Source organism: Cetorhinus maximus, chromosome 5 (genome assembly GCF_964194155.1).
Source record: "Cetorhinus maximus chromosome 5, sCetMax3.hap1.1, whole genome shotgun sequence".
NCBI lineage: Eukaryota > Metazoa > Chordata > Chondrichthyes > Lamniformes > Cetorhinidae > Cetorhinus > Cetorhinus maximus.
This window is the reverse complement of record NC_135883.1, coordinates 35,612,949-35,629,537: the sequence shown is the minus strand read 5'-3', so window position 1 is coordinate 35,629,537 and position 16,589 is coordinate 35,612,949. Positions and strand designations below refer to the sequence as shown.

General features: G+C 41.8%; 1 protein-coding gene across 1 annotated transcript in view; it reads right to left on the bottom strand.

Annotated features, from left to right (window-relative positions):
- Nucleotides 1-16,589, bottom strand: part of arid4b (AT-rich interaction domain 4B) — a 177,516-nt gene that overhangs the window by 152,250 nt on the left and 8,677 nt on the right. The window contains exon 3 of the mRNA XM_078541697.1: nucleotides 2,091-2,201. Coding sequence (XP_078397823.1) covers nucleotides 2,091-2,201 — 111 coding nt within the window. The remainder of the gene's footprint in view (nucleotides 1-2,090; nucleotides 2,202-16,589) is intronic.

The following is a 16,589-nucleotide window of genomic DNA, read 5'->3' as shown; positions in this document are numbered from 1 at the left end:
TAGAGTAACATGTACATTCAGACCTAGTAAGGCAGCAGGCTTACTTCTGTTAAGGACATCAGTTAACAAGTTGGTCTTTAACAACAACCCAAAAGCTTTGTGGAGCTCTTTAAAGACATCAGCTTTTTAATCTCCAGATTTTTTCTTAAAAGCAGAATTGAAATCTTCTGCATTGTTGGAGCCATATGTAGCAAAAAGACAAAGTAAACTGCTTGACCGACATCCCATCCAACACATCAAACATTTCCAGCACACAGTGATGGCAGTGTGTACCATCTACAAGATGCAGTAACTCATCAAGCCTCCTTCAACAGGATTTTCCTAACCCACTACCACCTGGAAGGACAAGGACAGCAAACACGTGGGAGCGCTACCACCTGCATTCCCCCATGCCACACACCATCCTGATTTGTGACTATATTGCCATTTCTGCAATGTTGCTGCGTCAAAATCCTGGGACTCCCTCCCTAACAGCATTATGAATGGCCACTACACCACATCGACGGCAGCAGCCCACCACCTTCTCAAGAACAATGAGGGATGGGTAGTAAATGCTACCCTAGCCAGTGATGCTCACATCCCATGAATGAATATAAAAAAAGTGTTCTCAATAATCTGAACTCAAAGTCTACTGAATAATTGGGCCTGTAACATAACCACTACATAGTAATGATTGTTCAGAGAGTGGTTATTTGTGTTCAGACACCACAACTTAGCCCAGAAATTGTGTGATTAATTTGAAAGTGAGATCTGTGGGCAACAGTAAGAAGGGAGAGCAATATCTGCTGTCTCAAGTCAGGTGCTGTTGAAAAGCATTACTTTTAAGCAGGCACACAGACTCGAGCGAATTAGCAGCTGATTTTCTGAGCATTGTTCCTATTCAGCCAATTTTTGCCACAGAGACTGCTGCTTTGTCACTTTACATTTTAGTCTATAACTTGCTGAAGTAAGTGCAAAAGCTTCAGAGCTCAGGATACCGACTGAAAATATTCCAGGGCAGTGCCAATGGGATCAACCGTCATGCCCTAGCTGTCCAAATAAGTTTGAAGTAGGCCTCACATACAGTTTCCAAATTTGAACTGCAACTTTCCCACAATTTTCTAAGAAGTGTTTCCAGTGACAAATCGCTATCTTTAATTATCCTGTTGATGATATCCTTTCTTGAGTTAAATGATTGCTTTGCAATATGATATCACAACAATCTTCATGTTATACCAAGACATTTTCCACCATTTGCCATTTTTATTTAACTAGGGTAAGCGCAACAGTTTAACTAAAAGCGATAGTAATATCTATAATCTATATCTCAAATCTATAGCCAGACTGGAAGGTCAAAGCTTGAACAGTTTATAACAATTATCTGCACCCATTATGATTATTGCCTTGAAATTGCAGCTACTAAATAATATTTCCAAAGTCATTCATGAGGGATGGGTTTCATTTTCCTGGCAACAGCAGCTGTTATGGACATCAACCTTGAATTTTTTGCAGTTTAGGTACAACAAAGGTTACACCACACAAAGCATCACATAGGACTCCTTGTAATATTCACAAAGAGTGAATAATAACACACAATTAATGATACAGCAGAGGACAGGAAACATGCTACTCATACAAATACCATCACATAGGCTGATGCTAAGTCATGCTGCAACTTAATCTCAGCTTTCCTAGAGTACATCTTATGTTGTCAGATTCCTTACAATCAACACAACCTAACTAATCTTTTGCTCGTGTTCACCTCCATGCACACACACACACCACACACCACACACAGCACTGGGTGCAGAACTTCCAGATAATAAAAAAACATGTCTTCTATGACATCGCAACAGCAAAACTGATTAGTTCCAGAATGTTTCTGTAACTATATCATTTCTTCCCTGCAGTGCTAACGCAGACAAATCCTTCAACTTGGCCTGAAAATTTTGACTATGTTAATCCAGAACCTCCTTTCCATTTCTTTCTTTGTGTCATGCCTAAAATGAGCACCACTTTAGCTATGAACACAAACACATTAAGGTAGGAAACACAACGGAGCACCAGAGAAATGGAAGCACCATTGTTCTAGTTACCAATGAGATACATACCTTAACTTTGACAAGCCTTTTCGCTGTCTTGATCTTGGCTTCACAGAATGCCCCTCTGTACTTAGCACTCACATCAGTTCCCACTGTCAGATATGGGGGCTCATCGATTGCCTTGAAAATTAAACAAAAGCAAACATCAGCATCAAGGATCTGGTTAGCCTTAGTGAAACAGTACTATGACATCAGTGTATAACACAGCACACACTGCCTCAGCAGCAGCTCTCCCTGCTTGAAATGAGCAGGGAGAGAACAAATGAGAACATAATCTGGGCCCACCAAGAATGGCACAGTGCCAGCTGCCTGCTGCAATCTGGGGGTGCCAGCTTCCCGTTCATCACGACAGAACACTTAAAGCAACAACGGAGAGCATGCATGCTCAATTCCCTGTAGGTGAAAGTGGTAAACAGTGTCTCGCATTGGAAAGTCATTACACACCAACACAGTGTACAGCCACAACCTAAGCATGAGGAGTCACAGCAGTACCACTCAAAACAAGTTCCACTATTGTGCAACACTCTATCAGTGAGCTTTGGAATTAATTGCTTATTGATATTTAGGTTTCTATTTAGTCACCTTTTAAAGAGGACACAACCTTGGGTCTCCTCCCTTCCGTCAGATGAAGAATTTTAACAAGGCAAATGTTTCCCACCCATGATTTGCAGTTATTCACAAAGGGGCAAAGTATGAGGGAAAATGCTATTTGAAGATAATGAACATTTTGGGGAAAGAGGATCCATGCAAAATCTTCAGTATCTTGGTTCTGTGCAATCGTTGAATGTCCACCCTAGTGCCACTACATTACAAATGAATTATTTAAATTTCACTACTATCCAAGTGTTACTTGTAGCTACCTTTTTCGTAGAGAATATTGGATACCTAGACATGTTCATCATAAGCTGCAGTTTGTTAGCAATCTTAAGAGTTCCAGTGACTACTTTTCAATCCATTTTGAGAAATCTTAGAATTACCTACCAGTTATAGGATCATTTAACCTGGTTTTGGTTCAATCTTTGTACTGACAAGAGCATTCAGAATGGATGCAAACAGGAGGACATCCAAACTAAAGGATTATGAATAAGCTAACAATGTAGCAAATATTATCTAGGAATCAATTTAAGCAGAGTTCCTAAAAATTCCAATTGTGCTTTTGACCTTTTTTCCCCCCAGTTATTTTTACTGCAGGTCTCAATCTCAAATAGATACCCAGATAGGGCAATGCAGGCCTGGCAAACCCAGGTTACCCACTGACTGCTGCAACAAAGAAGCCTTGTACTGCCTACGGAAAGTCCTAGATCTCTAAGTTTCCGCACTGTCAGCTGTCAAGCTCAGAAGTCAGGCTCCAAGGTTATACAATCGATGTTGTGTAGTTGCATTTTAAACCTACTTTGGGTTAATACAAGGGCAGTGGTAGAAATAATAAAACGAAAGAATAGATGTCAGAAATACTTTTGTGTTTCATTCCCACACCCATACCTCCCACTTCAGAACAGTTAAATTTCGCCCAAAATAAAGCCACAAACCTTCAGCCAGGTATACTGCATTCAGACCAACAGAGAATTCTGTTCAAAGTTGCCTTGAAACAGCCCCATTTATCACTCTACATTTGTTTAGATAACCCTGTTAATGCACATAAGCTTTAAATTGCAAGATCTTGAATTGCAGGGTTTAGAGGCATTCTCTCGATGTAATTCTCCAGCATTGGGAACATTCCACCACTTCAGATCTGAAAATTAGGCTACCATCAATGTAAGCTGGTTAAACACGAAAATTCAAACAACTTAATTTGTACTGGAAATGAAGGAAACAAAAACAAGAAATTTGTAGTGCCTAATAAAACAGCTGACACTTTCCTGTGGGAAAATGATTTTTATGAATCTGAAAAATGTGTCATTTATAGATTACATTGAACACATCATGTTTAGCTATAATTTAAAGCTGTAATTTGTGCACCTTTGTGTCCTAGGCCCAACCATCTTCAGCTGCTTCATCAATGACCTTCCTTCAATCATAAAGGTCAGAAGCAGGGATGTTCGCTGATGATTGCACAATGTTCAGCACCATTCGTGACTCCTCAGATACTGAAGCAGTCCGTTTCCATATGCAGCAAGGCCTGGACAATATTCAGACTTGGGCTGGCAAGTGGCAAGTAACAGTCGTGTCACACAAGTGCCGGGCAATGACAATCTCCAACAAGAGAGAATCCAATCATCGCCCTTGACATTCAATGGCATTACCATCACTGAATCTCCCACTATCAACATCCTGGGGGTTACCATTGACCCAAAATTCAACTGGACTAGCCATATGAATACTGTGGCTACAAGAGCAGGTGAGTGGCTGGGAATCCTGCAACAAGTAATTCACCTCCTGACTCCCCAAAGCCTGTCCACCATCCCAAAGGCAACTAGGGACAGAAAATAAAAATGTTGGCCTAGCCAGCAATGCCCACATTGCGTGAACGAATTTAAAAAATGTATTCCAACATGGGACACACCTGGATCTAGAATTTTACAGCTGCTAGCTAAAACTTGGTCACCTAACGTTAAACATCTTTGACTGGAGTGTGCTGAATCACGAAGAACAACTTGAGCTTATACAGCACCTTTAACGTACTAAAACATCACAAAGCCCTTCACAGGAGAAAACAATTTAAACTGTATGTGAAGAGAGTGCTGATTGGTTAGCAAGTGGTGTTGCCATGGAGAATGCACTAGTGATGGTGACTGACAGTTAACTGCCAAGCATGGTTTTATTTCAAACAATGCTTGGAAGTTAATTGTCAGTCACCGTCACTGGTTCATCCCCCATGGCAACACCACTTGCCATGCATCAGCACTCTCCTCACATACAGTATAAATTGCTATTTTCCCCCTATATTGGTGTTCTGGCGAAGTGTCCTGATGAGTGCAAGATGAAAAGCTTCAACATGTCTCTTTTTTCAACAATACCCTTCACAGGAGCGCAATCAGACATTTTTTTCCAGAAAATAGTCCAATAACCATAAACTTCTGATCCGAAAACAGTCTCACTAACGGTGAGAATTTGTTTCCTGTACCAAACTTGCCACAGGAGTATCTCCAGTAGAAATCCCTTCAAAAATATAATTCCAAGGTTAAAAAATGAACAATAAATTGCATTCCTTCCTACCCTTAATGTTCCTATGCAATGCCACCAGAATAGAATTTGTCCACTGGTGTTCAATGCTGTCTGCAACACATATAGTGTCTCATAATAATGCACAACACATATTACCTTCCCAGTTTATACAACTTTATTTGAAATGTGGCAGTTCTGTTTTCTAACTTGGTGGCACCTGTCTCAAGCTACATCGTTAGTTACTCTGAACCACAGTTAAATGGTCTTGGCCGAATCCAGGGCCTGCAACAGATATGCAATGAATTCACTTGATGTGTGAGCTATGGCTCAGTTGGTAGCATCCTCACCAAATCCCACTCTAGAGATTTGAGTACAAAATCATAGTTGACACTCTGGTGCAGTAATGAGGGAGTGCTGCAGTCTCAGGAGTGCCACCTTTCAGGTGAGGCTTTAATCTGAACCCCCATCTGCCCTCTCAGGTGGACGTAAAAGATTCCATAGCATGATTTGAAGAGCTATCCTCATTCTCCTAGTCAGTCAATAATTACTCTTCAACCAGCATGACCAAAAGGTGTTACTTGGTCATTTATGACATTGCAATTTGTAGGGTCTTGTTGTGCACACATTGATTACAATAGCGAACAGTGACTACACTTCAAAAAGTACTTTGTTGGCTACAAAGTAATTTGGGTCATCCTGAGATCATGAAAAGCGATACAGAAATGTGAGTCCTTTTTTTCTTTAAACCAAAGGATTGCACTTATCTGACTGGATGAGTGTTAAACAGGGTCACTGGTTTACTGAGGCTAACAAGTTAAATTTCATTATACTCCCCAGGCTTCCAGAATTTACACTTTCAATTTTGGGATCACATTATGTGATTCCATCTGCTTTTCTGTGTACACAAACAGCCTGGCTTATACTGTTTGCTCTTGTAATACAGTGAACTCAGGTATGTAGAAAGCCTTCAGCTTCATAATTATGAAAACTTCCAGTCACACTATGTACAGTGTTTAATACCAATTCCCACTGACAATAAAAATGTTAAAAAGCTAACATTTGCATGAATTTCAGATACTCCTATTTGGGTTCAGTGACATGTTTAATAATTGTAACTTTACAATCATTATCATTTATAATCCATTTTCAAATTGTCCCTTTGCTTCCAATATTCTGAAGTACAGGACAGTCGTGTTTTATAAATTGATTCCAATAACATTACAGAGCAGAAAGGTTGTTATTCTACTTTGTAAAGTGGAACAAAGACACAGTAATAAGTCAAACACAAATGGCTCCTCCAAATCCAGTCAGCCACTATACATTTAGTAAGAAAAAGACTTGCAATTCTATGCACTTTTCATAACTGCAGGGCATCCTACAGCACTTTATCGCCATTCAAATGTAGTCACTGCTATAATGTAGGAAATGCAGCAGCCAATTTGTGTACAGCAAGCTGCCACAAACAGCAATAAGATGATGACGAGGCAATCTGTTGAGGTGTAAATACTGGCCAGAACACTGGGAGGAATCAAACCTTCTGATCTGGAGGCAAGACTGGTACCACTAAGTCATGGGACACTAAAGTCAGAGTCTCACCATCAGTATCCTCACTTTATTCAAAAAACCACTGATGACATTGGAAAAATTAAATCATCACACTGCAAACACAGGAAGACAACATACCTGTCGCAAACAGGCTGATTTGACAACTGACGAGCATGCTAACTAATCTTACAATTTGAAGAACCATAGATGGAACGACAGACACATTCATTTTTTAAGAAAAATTAAATCATACTGCATGCGGGTCGCAGATTGGTTTACGAGGTGCATCTTCAAAATTTATTCTTCACTTTGTTCCTTCTGAGTTACATTAATTTATTCTTTAATTATTTATGGAAGTGGGATGATGAGTAGTAAACAATGTCATTCAACTAGGGCAGTGTGTAACAATTGTATTAATTCAAGCCCCACATATTGCTGGAACCATCATTCTTTTCTTTCCTGGAACACCATTTCAATAGATGCTGGGGCGAGGTAACAAAGGAAAATGAGATATGCTATCTTCATCCCTTCTTCTAACTATTACTTCTGTCGTTTGGTAAGCGTACACCACACTATTTGGTTAAAATAATTTTTAAAACCTGTACAATCAAAACTCAAAAGATAGTCAAACTTTAAGGGCATGAAACAAAGTCTTAATTTAAAAAATGAACAGGGTGACCTGACATCAGTTTTAAAGCACATTTCCTATTCAGCCAATCTACACCGCATTGTGCGTAGAAACTGCAGTTTAGTGTAATGTCAGCCATAAATAATAACTACCAGAAGAATCAAGGATCTCGCTAGTCTACACACTCATAATATCTGCTGACAGACACAGAATATCTTCTTCAGCGATCCTCCCTCTCTGTCTCAATGTGACCTGTATCCAAGACAGTCATTATGATTCTCATACAGTATCACAAGATGCAAAGTGATCCAATCACATAATTCAGGCTGAACAGCAGTAAGTTTTCAATTCTGTACATGCAGTTCTAACCACATGGACAGCAGACTGATTTAGGTGTGAAATGCCAGTGAACAGATTGTAACTGCACACTTTACGCAGATTTAGTAATAATAGAATAGGTAGACCATGCATCTTTTTCTGACAATCTCTTTCAAAGCCAAAAATACTGCAGCATGCATCAGTCTGCAACAGTAAGTAATACAATACTAGCAACTCTAGTAACCCAAACACACAATTCCAAAGTGCCAAATCACTTCCCCCATTTACTCCCACTGATGAAAAAATTTAAGCATACGAAAGTAGTTACCTGATTGGTAAGAGACTGCTGACCTTCACCTTGAGAAATCAACACGTTTCAGAAACCTACTGTTTTCATTAGGATTGAAATGCTGATCAAATGGGCTACATTTTTTACCTGGAATTTAAATAATTCAGATCACGCATAATTCCAATTAAAGCACATATTTTTAGCAAACCAATTAGGATGAGTCCCTGGATTCAACTCAATTAAAAAAAAACTTTGCATCAACCCTTCCAGTCAGAGTCCTGCAAATTCACATCACACTACTCTTGAAGTCTGTTACCTTTCCAAAATATAAGGGACCAGCGATGTTCTCCATTTTGCAAATATGATGAAAACAAATTGTGTATCTACAATTATAAAACCAAATACTTCAAGACCTGAGTATTTATAGGAATTCTACCAAAAGATGCTCAATCTTCTTAACAAAAAATTGGTTCTCCAAGACCTAGGATTAAGCTACGATTTAGATTTTTCCACCTACCATATATCTATTATTCCACACACTGCAGTTTTCAGACAGCTATCATTACAAATTAACTCACTATGTTTTCCAATTAAGAATTCCTTCTCAAACTCATGCTTGGAAAACGCAAAAACACAATAATGATATTCAACAATGCAAGAAGCCTGACAATTTGCAGCTAATTTGATTATAATGGGATTTAGAAGTAAAGCAAAGGTTTGTTTGTTGGATCGACAAGGCTTCCTTCCATATAATTAGATGTATTTCCCAAAATCTAATCAGAAATCACTTAATAATAGGATGTACAGTATATCATTTGGAAAGAACAGTTTTCCAGTGAGCACCATGTCATGATACAGTACAGGATGACTGAAAACATTTTGTGTTTTCTCTAGGTTAGTGAAACAACAGGCTGGTGCCAGCTCTCTCCAAGCTGCAATGGTTTCAAATTATCCAAGATAGGCAAAATTGAGCAAAGAACCACCACTTTATAATTAATTGTGCTATCCTTACCAATTTTCCCATCTCTGCTACGAGTACAAACACTTGGAGTACAGTTCCACAGCAATCAACAATCTCCAATTTTACACACAATGAGATAACAACAGAAACCGGGATCTTCTGAAATAAAATACAAAATGCTAGAAATACTCAACAAGTCAGGTAGCATCTGTTTTTCTTTCCACGAGTGCTGTCAGATTGTGAATAGCAGAGGCGTTTACAGCACAGGAGGAGGCCATTCGGCCCATCATGTGCACGCCGGTCAACAAAGATCTGACTATACTAATCCCATTTTCCAGCACTTGGCCCAAAACCCTGGAGGCTTTGGCAATGCAAGTGAATATTTAAATACTTGTTACGAGTTTCTAACTCAACCACCCTTTCAGGCAGTGAGTTCCAGGGTCCTATCACCCTCTGGGTGAAAAAATTTCTCCTCAACTCCCCTCTAAGCTTTCTACCTCTTACCATAAATCCACGACCCCTGGTTATTGACGCCTCTACTAATGGAAAAAATGCCTTCCTATCCACCCTATTTATGCCCCTCTTAATCTTATACACCTCTATTAGGTCACCTCTCAATCTCTGCTGCTCCAAGGAAAACAACCCCAGCCTATCCAATCTTTCTTCAGAGCTCAGACCCTCCAGCCCAGGCAGCATCCTGATAAATCTCCTCTGCACCCTCTCCACTGCAATCACATCCTTCCTATAATGTGGTGACCAGAAAGGCATGCAGTACTCCAGTTGTGGTCTAACGAACGTTTTATACAGTTCCAGCATAACCTCCCTGCTCTTGTATTCCATGCCTCGGCTAATAAAGGCAAGTATCCCATATGCCTTCTTAACCACCGTATCCACCTGCCTTGCTACCTTCAAGGATCTGTGGATATGCAGGCCAAGGTCCCTCTGATCCTCAGTACTTTCCAGGGTCCTACCATTCATAGTGTAATCCCTTGCCTTGTTAGCCCTCCCAAAGTGCATTATCTCTCACTTTTCGAGATTGAGTTCCATTTGCCACTGCTCTGCCCACCTGACCAGTCCATTGATATCCTCCTCGATATTTATGGCTATCCCCCTCACCATTAACCACCCTACCAATTTTCGTCTCATCCACGAACTTCTTGATTGTAGCCCTGACATTTAAGTCCAAATCAGCCAGGCCCCAGCAGAAGCACTGGAAACAGACTTCCAGTCACAGACACATCCCTCTATCATCACCATCTGCTTCCTACCTCCCAGGCAATTTTGGATCCAACTTGAGGGAAAAAGGCAGGGGTGGGGGGGAGGGTGTGGGGGGGGGGGGGGGGGGGGGGGGGGGGGAGGGAAGGGTGTGGGGGGAGGGGGGGGAGGGAAGGGTGTGGGGGGAGGGGGGGGGAGGGAAGGGTGTGGGGGGAGGGGGGGGGAGGGAAGGGTGTGGGGGGAGGGGGGGGGAGGGAAGGGTGTGGGGGGGGAAAGGAAGGGTGTGGGGGGGAAAGGAAGGGTGTGGGGGGGAAAGGAAGGGTGTGGGGGGGAAAGGAAGGGTGTGGGGGGGAAAGGAAGGGTGTGGGGGGGAAAGGAAGGGTGTGGGGGGGAAAGGAAGGGTGTGGGGGGGAAAGGAAGGGTGTGGGGGGGAAAGGAAGGGTGTGGGGGGGAAAGGAAGGGTGTGGGGGGGAAAGGAAGGGTGTGGGGGGGAAAGGAAGGGTGTGGGGGGGAAAGGAAGGGTGTGGGGGGGAAAGGAAGGGTGTGGGGGGGAAAGGAAGGGTGTGGGGGGGAAAGGAAGGGTGTGGGGGGGAAGGGAAGGGTGTGGGGGGGAAGGGAAGGGTGTGGGGGGGAAGGGAAGGGTGTGGGGGGGAAGGGAAGGGTGTGGGGGGGAAGGGAAGGGTGTGGGGGGGAAGGGAAGGGTGTGGGGGGGAAGGGAAGGGTGTGGGGGGGAAGGGAAGGGTGTGGGGGGGAAGGGAAGGGTGTGGGGGGGAAGGGAAGGGTGTGGGGGGGAAGGGAAGGGTGTGGGGGGGAAGGGAAGGGTGTGGGGGGGAAGGGAAGGGTGTGGGGGGGAAGGGAAGGGTGTGGGGGGGAAGGGAAGGGTGTGGGGGGGAAGGGAAGGGTGTGGGGGGGAAGGGAAGGGTGTGGGGGGGAAGGGAAGGGTGTGGGGGGGAAGGGAAGGGTGTGGGGGGGAAGGGAAGGGTGTGGGGGGGAAGGGAAGGGTGGGGGATGTGCGGGAGAAGGGCCTCCTTATTAACCTCCTCCTGGGCCAGGCTAAGGTGGCCATCAACAGGTGCAGGCAGCGGGCGATCGACAGGGTCGTCCACCCCGACTATCTGCCCCACTGTGCGGCTACGTTCGCAGCCGGGTGGCCTTGGAGAGGGAGCATGCGGTGTCCACTGGTCCGCTCGAATCCTTCTGCAATCGGTGGGTACCGTGGGTCTGGGGAGCATCATCACTCCAGGAAATGACATTTTGATTTAATTTTGTAAGTTTCCTTTCACACTTTTGTTTTAGTTACAGTACCCCACCAGGGACTGTCACCCCCTCTGATTTATTGATTGTTAGTTTAATTTATTGATTTTGTTTCAAAAAGAGTCTATGAAGAGAGACTTCACCCAGTGCAAAGAGGGTGGGGGTGGGGGTGGGGGGGTGGGGAGGGAGAAGGACCTCCTTGTAAGCCTGCTCCTGGGCCAAGAGGCCATAGGCAGCGGGCAGTCGTCCACCCCCACTGCCTGCCCCTCTACCGTGGCTATGTTTGCGAGTAGGTGGCCTTGGAGAGGGAGCACGCTGTGTCCACTGGTATGCTTGAGGCCTTCTGTGACTGGTGGGCGCCACAGGGGCTGGGGTGCATCAACGCCCCTGGTAATGAGGTTTTGGTTTAATTAATTAAGTTTCCTTTAGGATTTTGTTTTAGTTACAGTGCCCAACCAGAGGCTGTCAATTCCCCCCTCATTTCTTGATTTTAGTTTAATTTATTGATTTTCTTTTTGTTTTACTTAAAAGAGTATAAAGAGAGACTTGGAGTCTTCTGCGGCCGGTGGGCGTGCGCAGGGGCTGGGGTGCATCATCACCCCTGGAAACACCATTTTAATCTGATTTTGTAAGTTTCCTTTGACATTTTGTTTTAGTTACAGTGCCCCATCAGGGGCTGTTTACTCCCCTTTAATTAGTTTATTTTCTTGATTTTTTTTTGTTAAGAAAATATAAAGGGAGACTTCCCTTTTAAGGGGTTGTTTTAGTTAATTTGTTTATTTGGTTTTAATTTGCTCAAAAGAGTATAAAGAGAGACTTCTGGGAAACTGGGTGTTGGTTCAGAAGGAGGCAGACATTTGTAATTTGGTATTCTGTAACTAAATTTAGTATTAAGTAAAAGATTGGCATCTGGTTTTCTACTTCACTATCTGACTACCAGAAGTTTAACATGGTAGCAGGGGATGATTGCTTAAAGGTGAGGATTGGAAAATAAGCACTTTTTTTCAAGATAGGAGGTTGTAATCTGAGTTAGTTTTGTGAAAAATGGCTGAAAGCAAGTCTAAATTGTCGGTATGATTACCCACTGATGTTCTCTGAATCGGAACCTTATTTCCAGTGGAAAAATGAAGTGGCTATGTGGACCCAGTAAAATTAGAAGTAAAGTAGTTTGTGAGTTGGATGCCTGTCAAATGAATACTGGTGAAGGTTTAGATCTTCTATTAAGTTTCATGGATAAAATTTACAAGAAAGATTATCTTTTAGATGCCTATGAGGCATGGTCAGATGTTGATAGATTTTGAAAGACACATGGTCATTCCATAGGGGAATATATCATGGACTTTAACAGGCTCTACAAAAATTTGCAGATATTCAATTTAGAGATTCCTTATTCAATACATGGGCTGAAATTGCTGGATTGTGCTAAGATAGGCTCCTGGTCTTAAATGCTTTTAGTTGTCAATTGGTCTAAGGGAGGCATCTCAAATGATTTTGTGTTGTGTGATAGTTCTGTTACCCTAAAAGGGACGAAATAAAATAAATTTTTATGCACATTTGAATGCTTTACATGCAGGGAGAAGCACATGCATCAAGACTGAAGTCTCAAAATTCGGAGATCTCTAAGACATTGTTTAAGATTGCTCAAGGTAAACTTTAAACCTGAGGATTTAGTATACTATATATAAAAAAAAGAGGGTCACAAGAAGTGGAAAGGTCCTGATAAGGTGATAGGGTGTGATGGCAAGACTGTGATTCTTCAGCATGGTAGTCAAACTATTAAGGCCCATTCATAATTGTTAACTAGGATTGATTACAAACTTTCAGATTCTGAGCAGTTAATAGGTGTTGCGGCACCCTGTACCTGACATGCTCATGTGTTTGACAGTTATGAGGAACAGAATGTAGATTAGGAGTTGGATGTTGATGGGCAGAATGATAGTGAAGCACAGGACAGGGCTATTTTATCCACAAGGCAGCTGCCTGGAGTAGGTACTTGGGTGATGTACATACCAGAAGGATCCAGTGACCGGAAGTATGTCACTATTGTAGGGAGAGCAGGGAAAGCTACTGGCAAGTTCAAATATTGGCTGAATGTCCAAGTTGATGATAAGCCATAAGAATTATGGATTGGCAGAAGAGGGTGAAGGAGTGGAAAGCAAGAAAATGCAGTGTGAGTTCTCAAAATGGATCTGGGAGTGACTCTTGCGCTAGAAAACAATCACGTACTGGCAATTGAACATCTGATCATGGGAGGGAGATGTCCAGAAATACAATGAAGTGCAATTAGAGCCTGTAGCTTGATTGTGCAACAGAACCAGGACTACAGTACAACCTAGAAACATTGATAGAAGCAGAAGCTCTTAAGACCAGCAAGTTTTGGTGGTTGCCAAAAATTTGAAGATAAATTAATAAGAGGCAAAAACAAAGATAGTTGGAAGGAATTTAGAGTCCACTCAAGTGTCAGATAGGGGACAGCCAGCCTAATCATATAGACGGATATGTACGGAAAAAGTCCTTCCAGATCAGGCTTATAAGGCTAAACACAAGACTTATGGCTCAGGGTTTCTAACAGCAATTTGGAGATCAAGATGTTACAGTGGACTCCCCCCACCCCAAAAATGTTCTTGTTGTGTTGGCCACATTCATGGGAATGTGGGTCAATCGATATAAAAGCCACATATGAAACTTTTCTCACTGCAAAAATAAAAAAGCGTTATTGAAACCACAAAGAGGTGAGCAATGTAGAAAGGAAGCTTTGTAAACTAAACAAATATGTTAATAGATTGAATGATGCATTGAAGGTGCTGTATTTTTTGGTTAGATCTGCCTCGCTGAAAGTAGACTACTCAGTTGAAAACAGATTCAGCAATGTTCTACCGGTACCACAAAGGGACATTCAAGCATCTTTATGATGCATGTCCTTGATTTTCTATGGGGAGGTTCTATTGAATTTGAGCAATTTCTTACTAATAAGATAAGAGGAATTTAAGATTGGAAGTCAGGCTTCAGGGGCCTTTAAATATATAGACTTAGACCTTATGCAGAATAGATCTGGAGTAACCTTGAATTGACACACTTATCTAGAAAGTGTTTCTTGTGTCCAAATTAAATCATGCTTGGTCATCACAGAACGATGTTACATCTAAAGAAAAAAAACAAAGCAGTTGAGAAGTTTGATTGGATATGTGTTCTGACAAGACCAGATGCTAGTTTTGATGTGTTGGAACTAAGTATTATGATGAAACATGCGACAGATGAGGATGTTTTATGGGTAAATAAAACCTTAAAAATTAAATAAGGAGAATGTGCTCTCAAGTTTCTAGCCTTGGAAGACCGAAAGGACACTAAATTCATCATTTTTGGTGATGTTTCTCATGTCCATCTTCTGGATGGGTAATCTAGCATAGCTGGTTTTATAAAATTCTCGGTGGAAAATGTTGTCCCTTGGCCTGGGAAGCTAAGCAAATAAAAAGGGTGGTTAAAAGTACTTCAGCTGCAAAAACACTGGCTTTCTCTCGTAAAAGCAATCAAAATGGGGTTTTACTTGGCAAATATGTTGGGGGTGAAATTCTATATAGGGGAGGTTCCAGAATAGTTTTCCCATTGAATGTTATATAGATAATTGTCCCCCATGTAATAATGCACATTTGATCAAATGTGACTGAGAAAAGATTAAGGATTGACCTTACTTGTGCAGGAGATGCTCGAAAGAAAAATTTCCAAGTGAAGTAGGTTGATGCAAGTCATCAATTGCCTGATTGTTGTACAAAAAGGAGTGCTTGCACAAAGAACATTGTTGGTCCTAGAAGCAGGGTTCTTTGTGGTATGATATCGTGTCCAGAATATGGAAAGTCATTATTTTTTCTCTTCTTTGATTTGTTTTGAAATATTGTTTGTGTGTTATAAGCTTCTGATTTAGAAGAGCGGAATCTGTTAATGGTGTGTTAATTGTGTTATTAAAAGGTGGAAGGCACTGATTGATTTAAGTACCTTGAGCATAAAAGAGAGACACTTCTGGGACACTGGATGTTGGTTAGGGAGGAGACAGCCATTTGAAATGTTACATTCTGCAAATAGATCTAGTATTAAGTAAAAGATTGGCATCTGGTTTCCTACTTCATAATCTGGCTATCAGAAACTTATAACACAGACCTGAGTATTTCCAGCATTTTCTGTTTTTATATCAGATTTCCAGCATCTGTAGTATTTTGCTTTTGTACTCGGATCTTCCGGTCTTATTATTGCAACAGTCAGCTGTGGCTCAGTTGGTACCACTCTGACCTCTGAGTTAGAAGGCTGTAGATTCAAGTCTGACTTCAGAGACTTGAACACAAATTTAGGCTGACATTCCAGTGCAGTGTTAATGGAATGGCACACTATCAGAGGTGAGATGTTAAAACAAAACTCTGTTTGCCATCTCTGGTGGATGTAAAGGATGCCACAGCCATTAATTTGAACATGAGCAGGGAAGTCCTCCTGGTGTCTGAACCAGTATTTATCCGTCAACCAACATAACTAAAACAGGTTATCTCGTCACTATCACATTGGTAATTTTTGAGACCCTGCTGTGCGCAAATTAACTGCATTTGACTACACTTCAAAAAGTATTCCATTAGCTTTGTGACAGCGTGAGGTAATGAAAGGCATATCTTTTTTTTAAACCAGGTTCTGAAATTGCCAATCAAGTCGAAAAACACTTCTAGTGTTGCAGTTACCTCATTTGGAACTTGAATGCCAGCTCACATCCAAGATGTCAATTGCAGACAAGTTTGTCTGCTCAGTCCAGGTTTACAGCAGAAGAGCTCCTTTTCATTTTACTCAAGTATGCTTTCTGAACGTTAACCAAAGAGAAGTGCTGACATCCATACAGGTCATTCGTCGCAATGCCCAAATTCCATTTTGCAAACTGAAGTGGGCAGTGTGGATTTGGGAGTAGGAAAAGGATACAAAACGAATGAGAGAATATTGTAGTACATTACAAAAACTGCACTTTCTTTCAATATTGGAGGGTCTTTCATATTTGTGTCATGAAATAGGAACTTGCTTGATAGCGAAGCTCAGGAACTTTTTTAAAAAATGATTCATTCATGTGATGTGGGTGTCGCTGGCTAGGCCAGCATTTATTGCCCATCCCCAATTGCCCTTGTACAAAGGGCATTTAAGAGTTGACCACATTGCTGTCAGTCTGGAGTC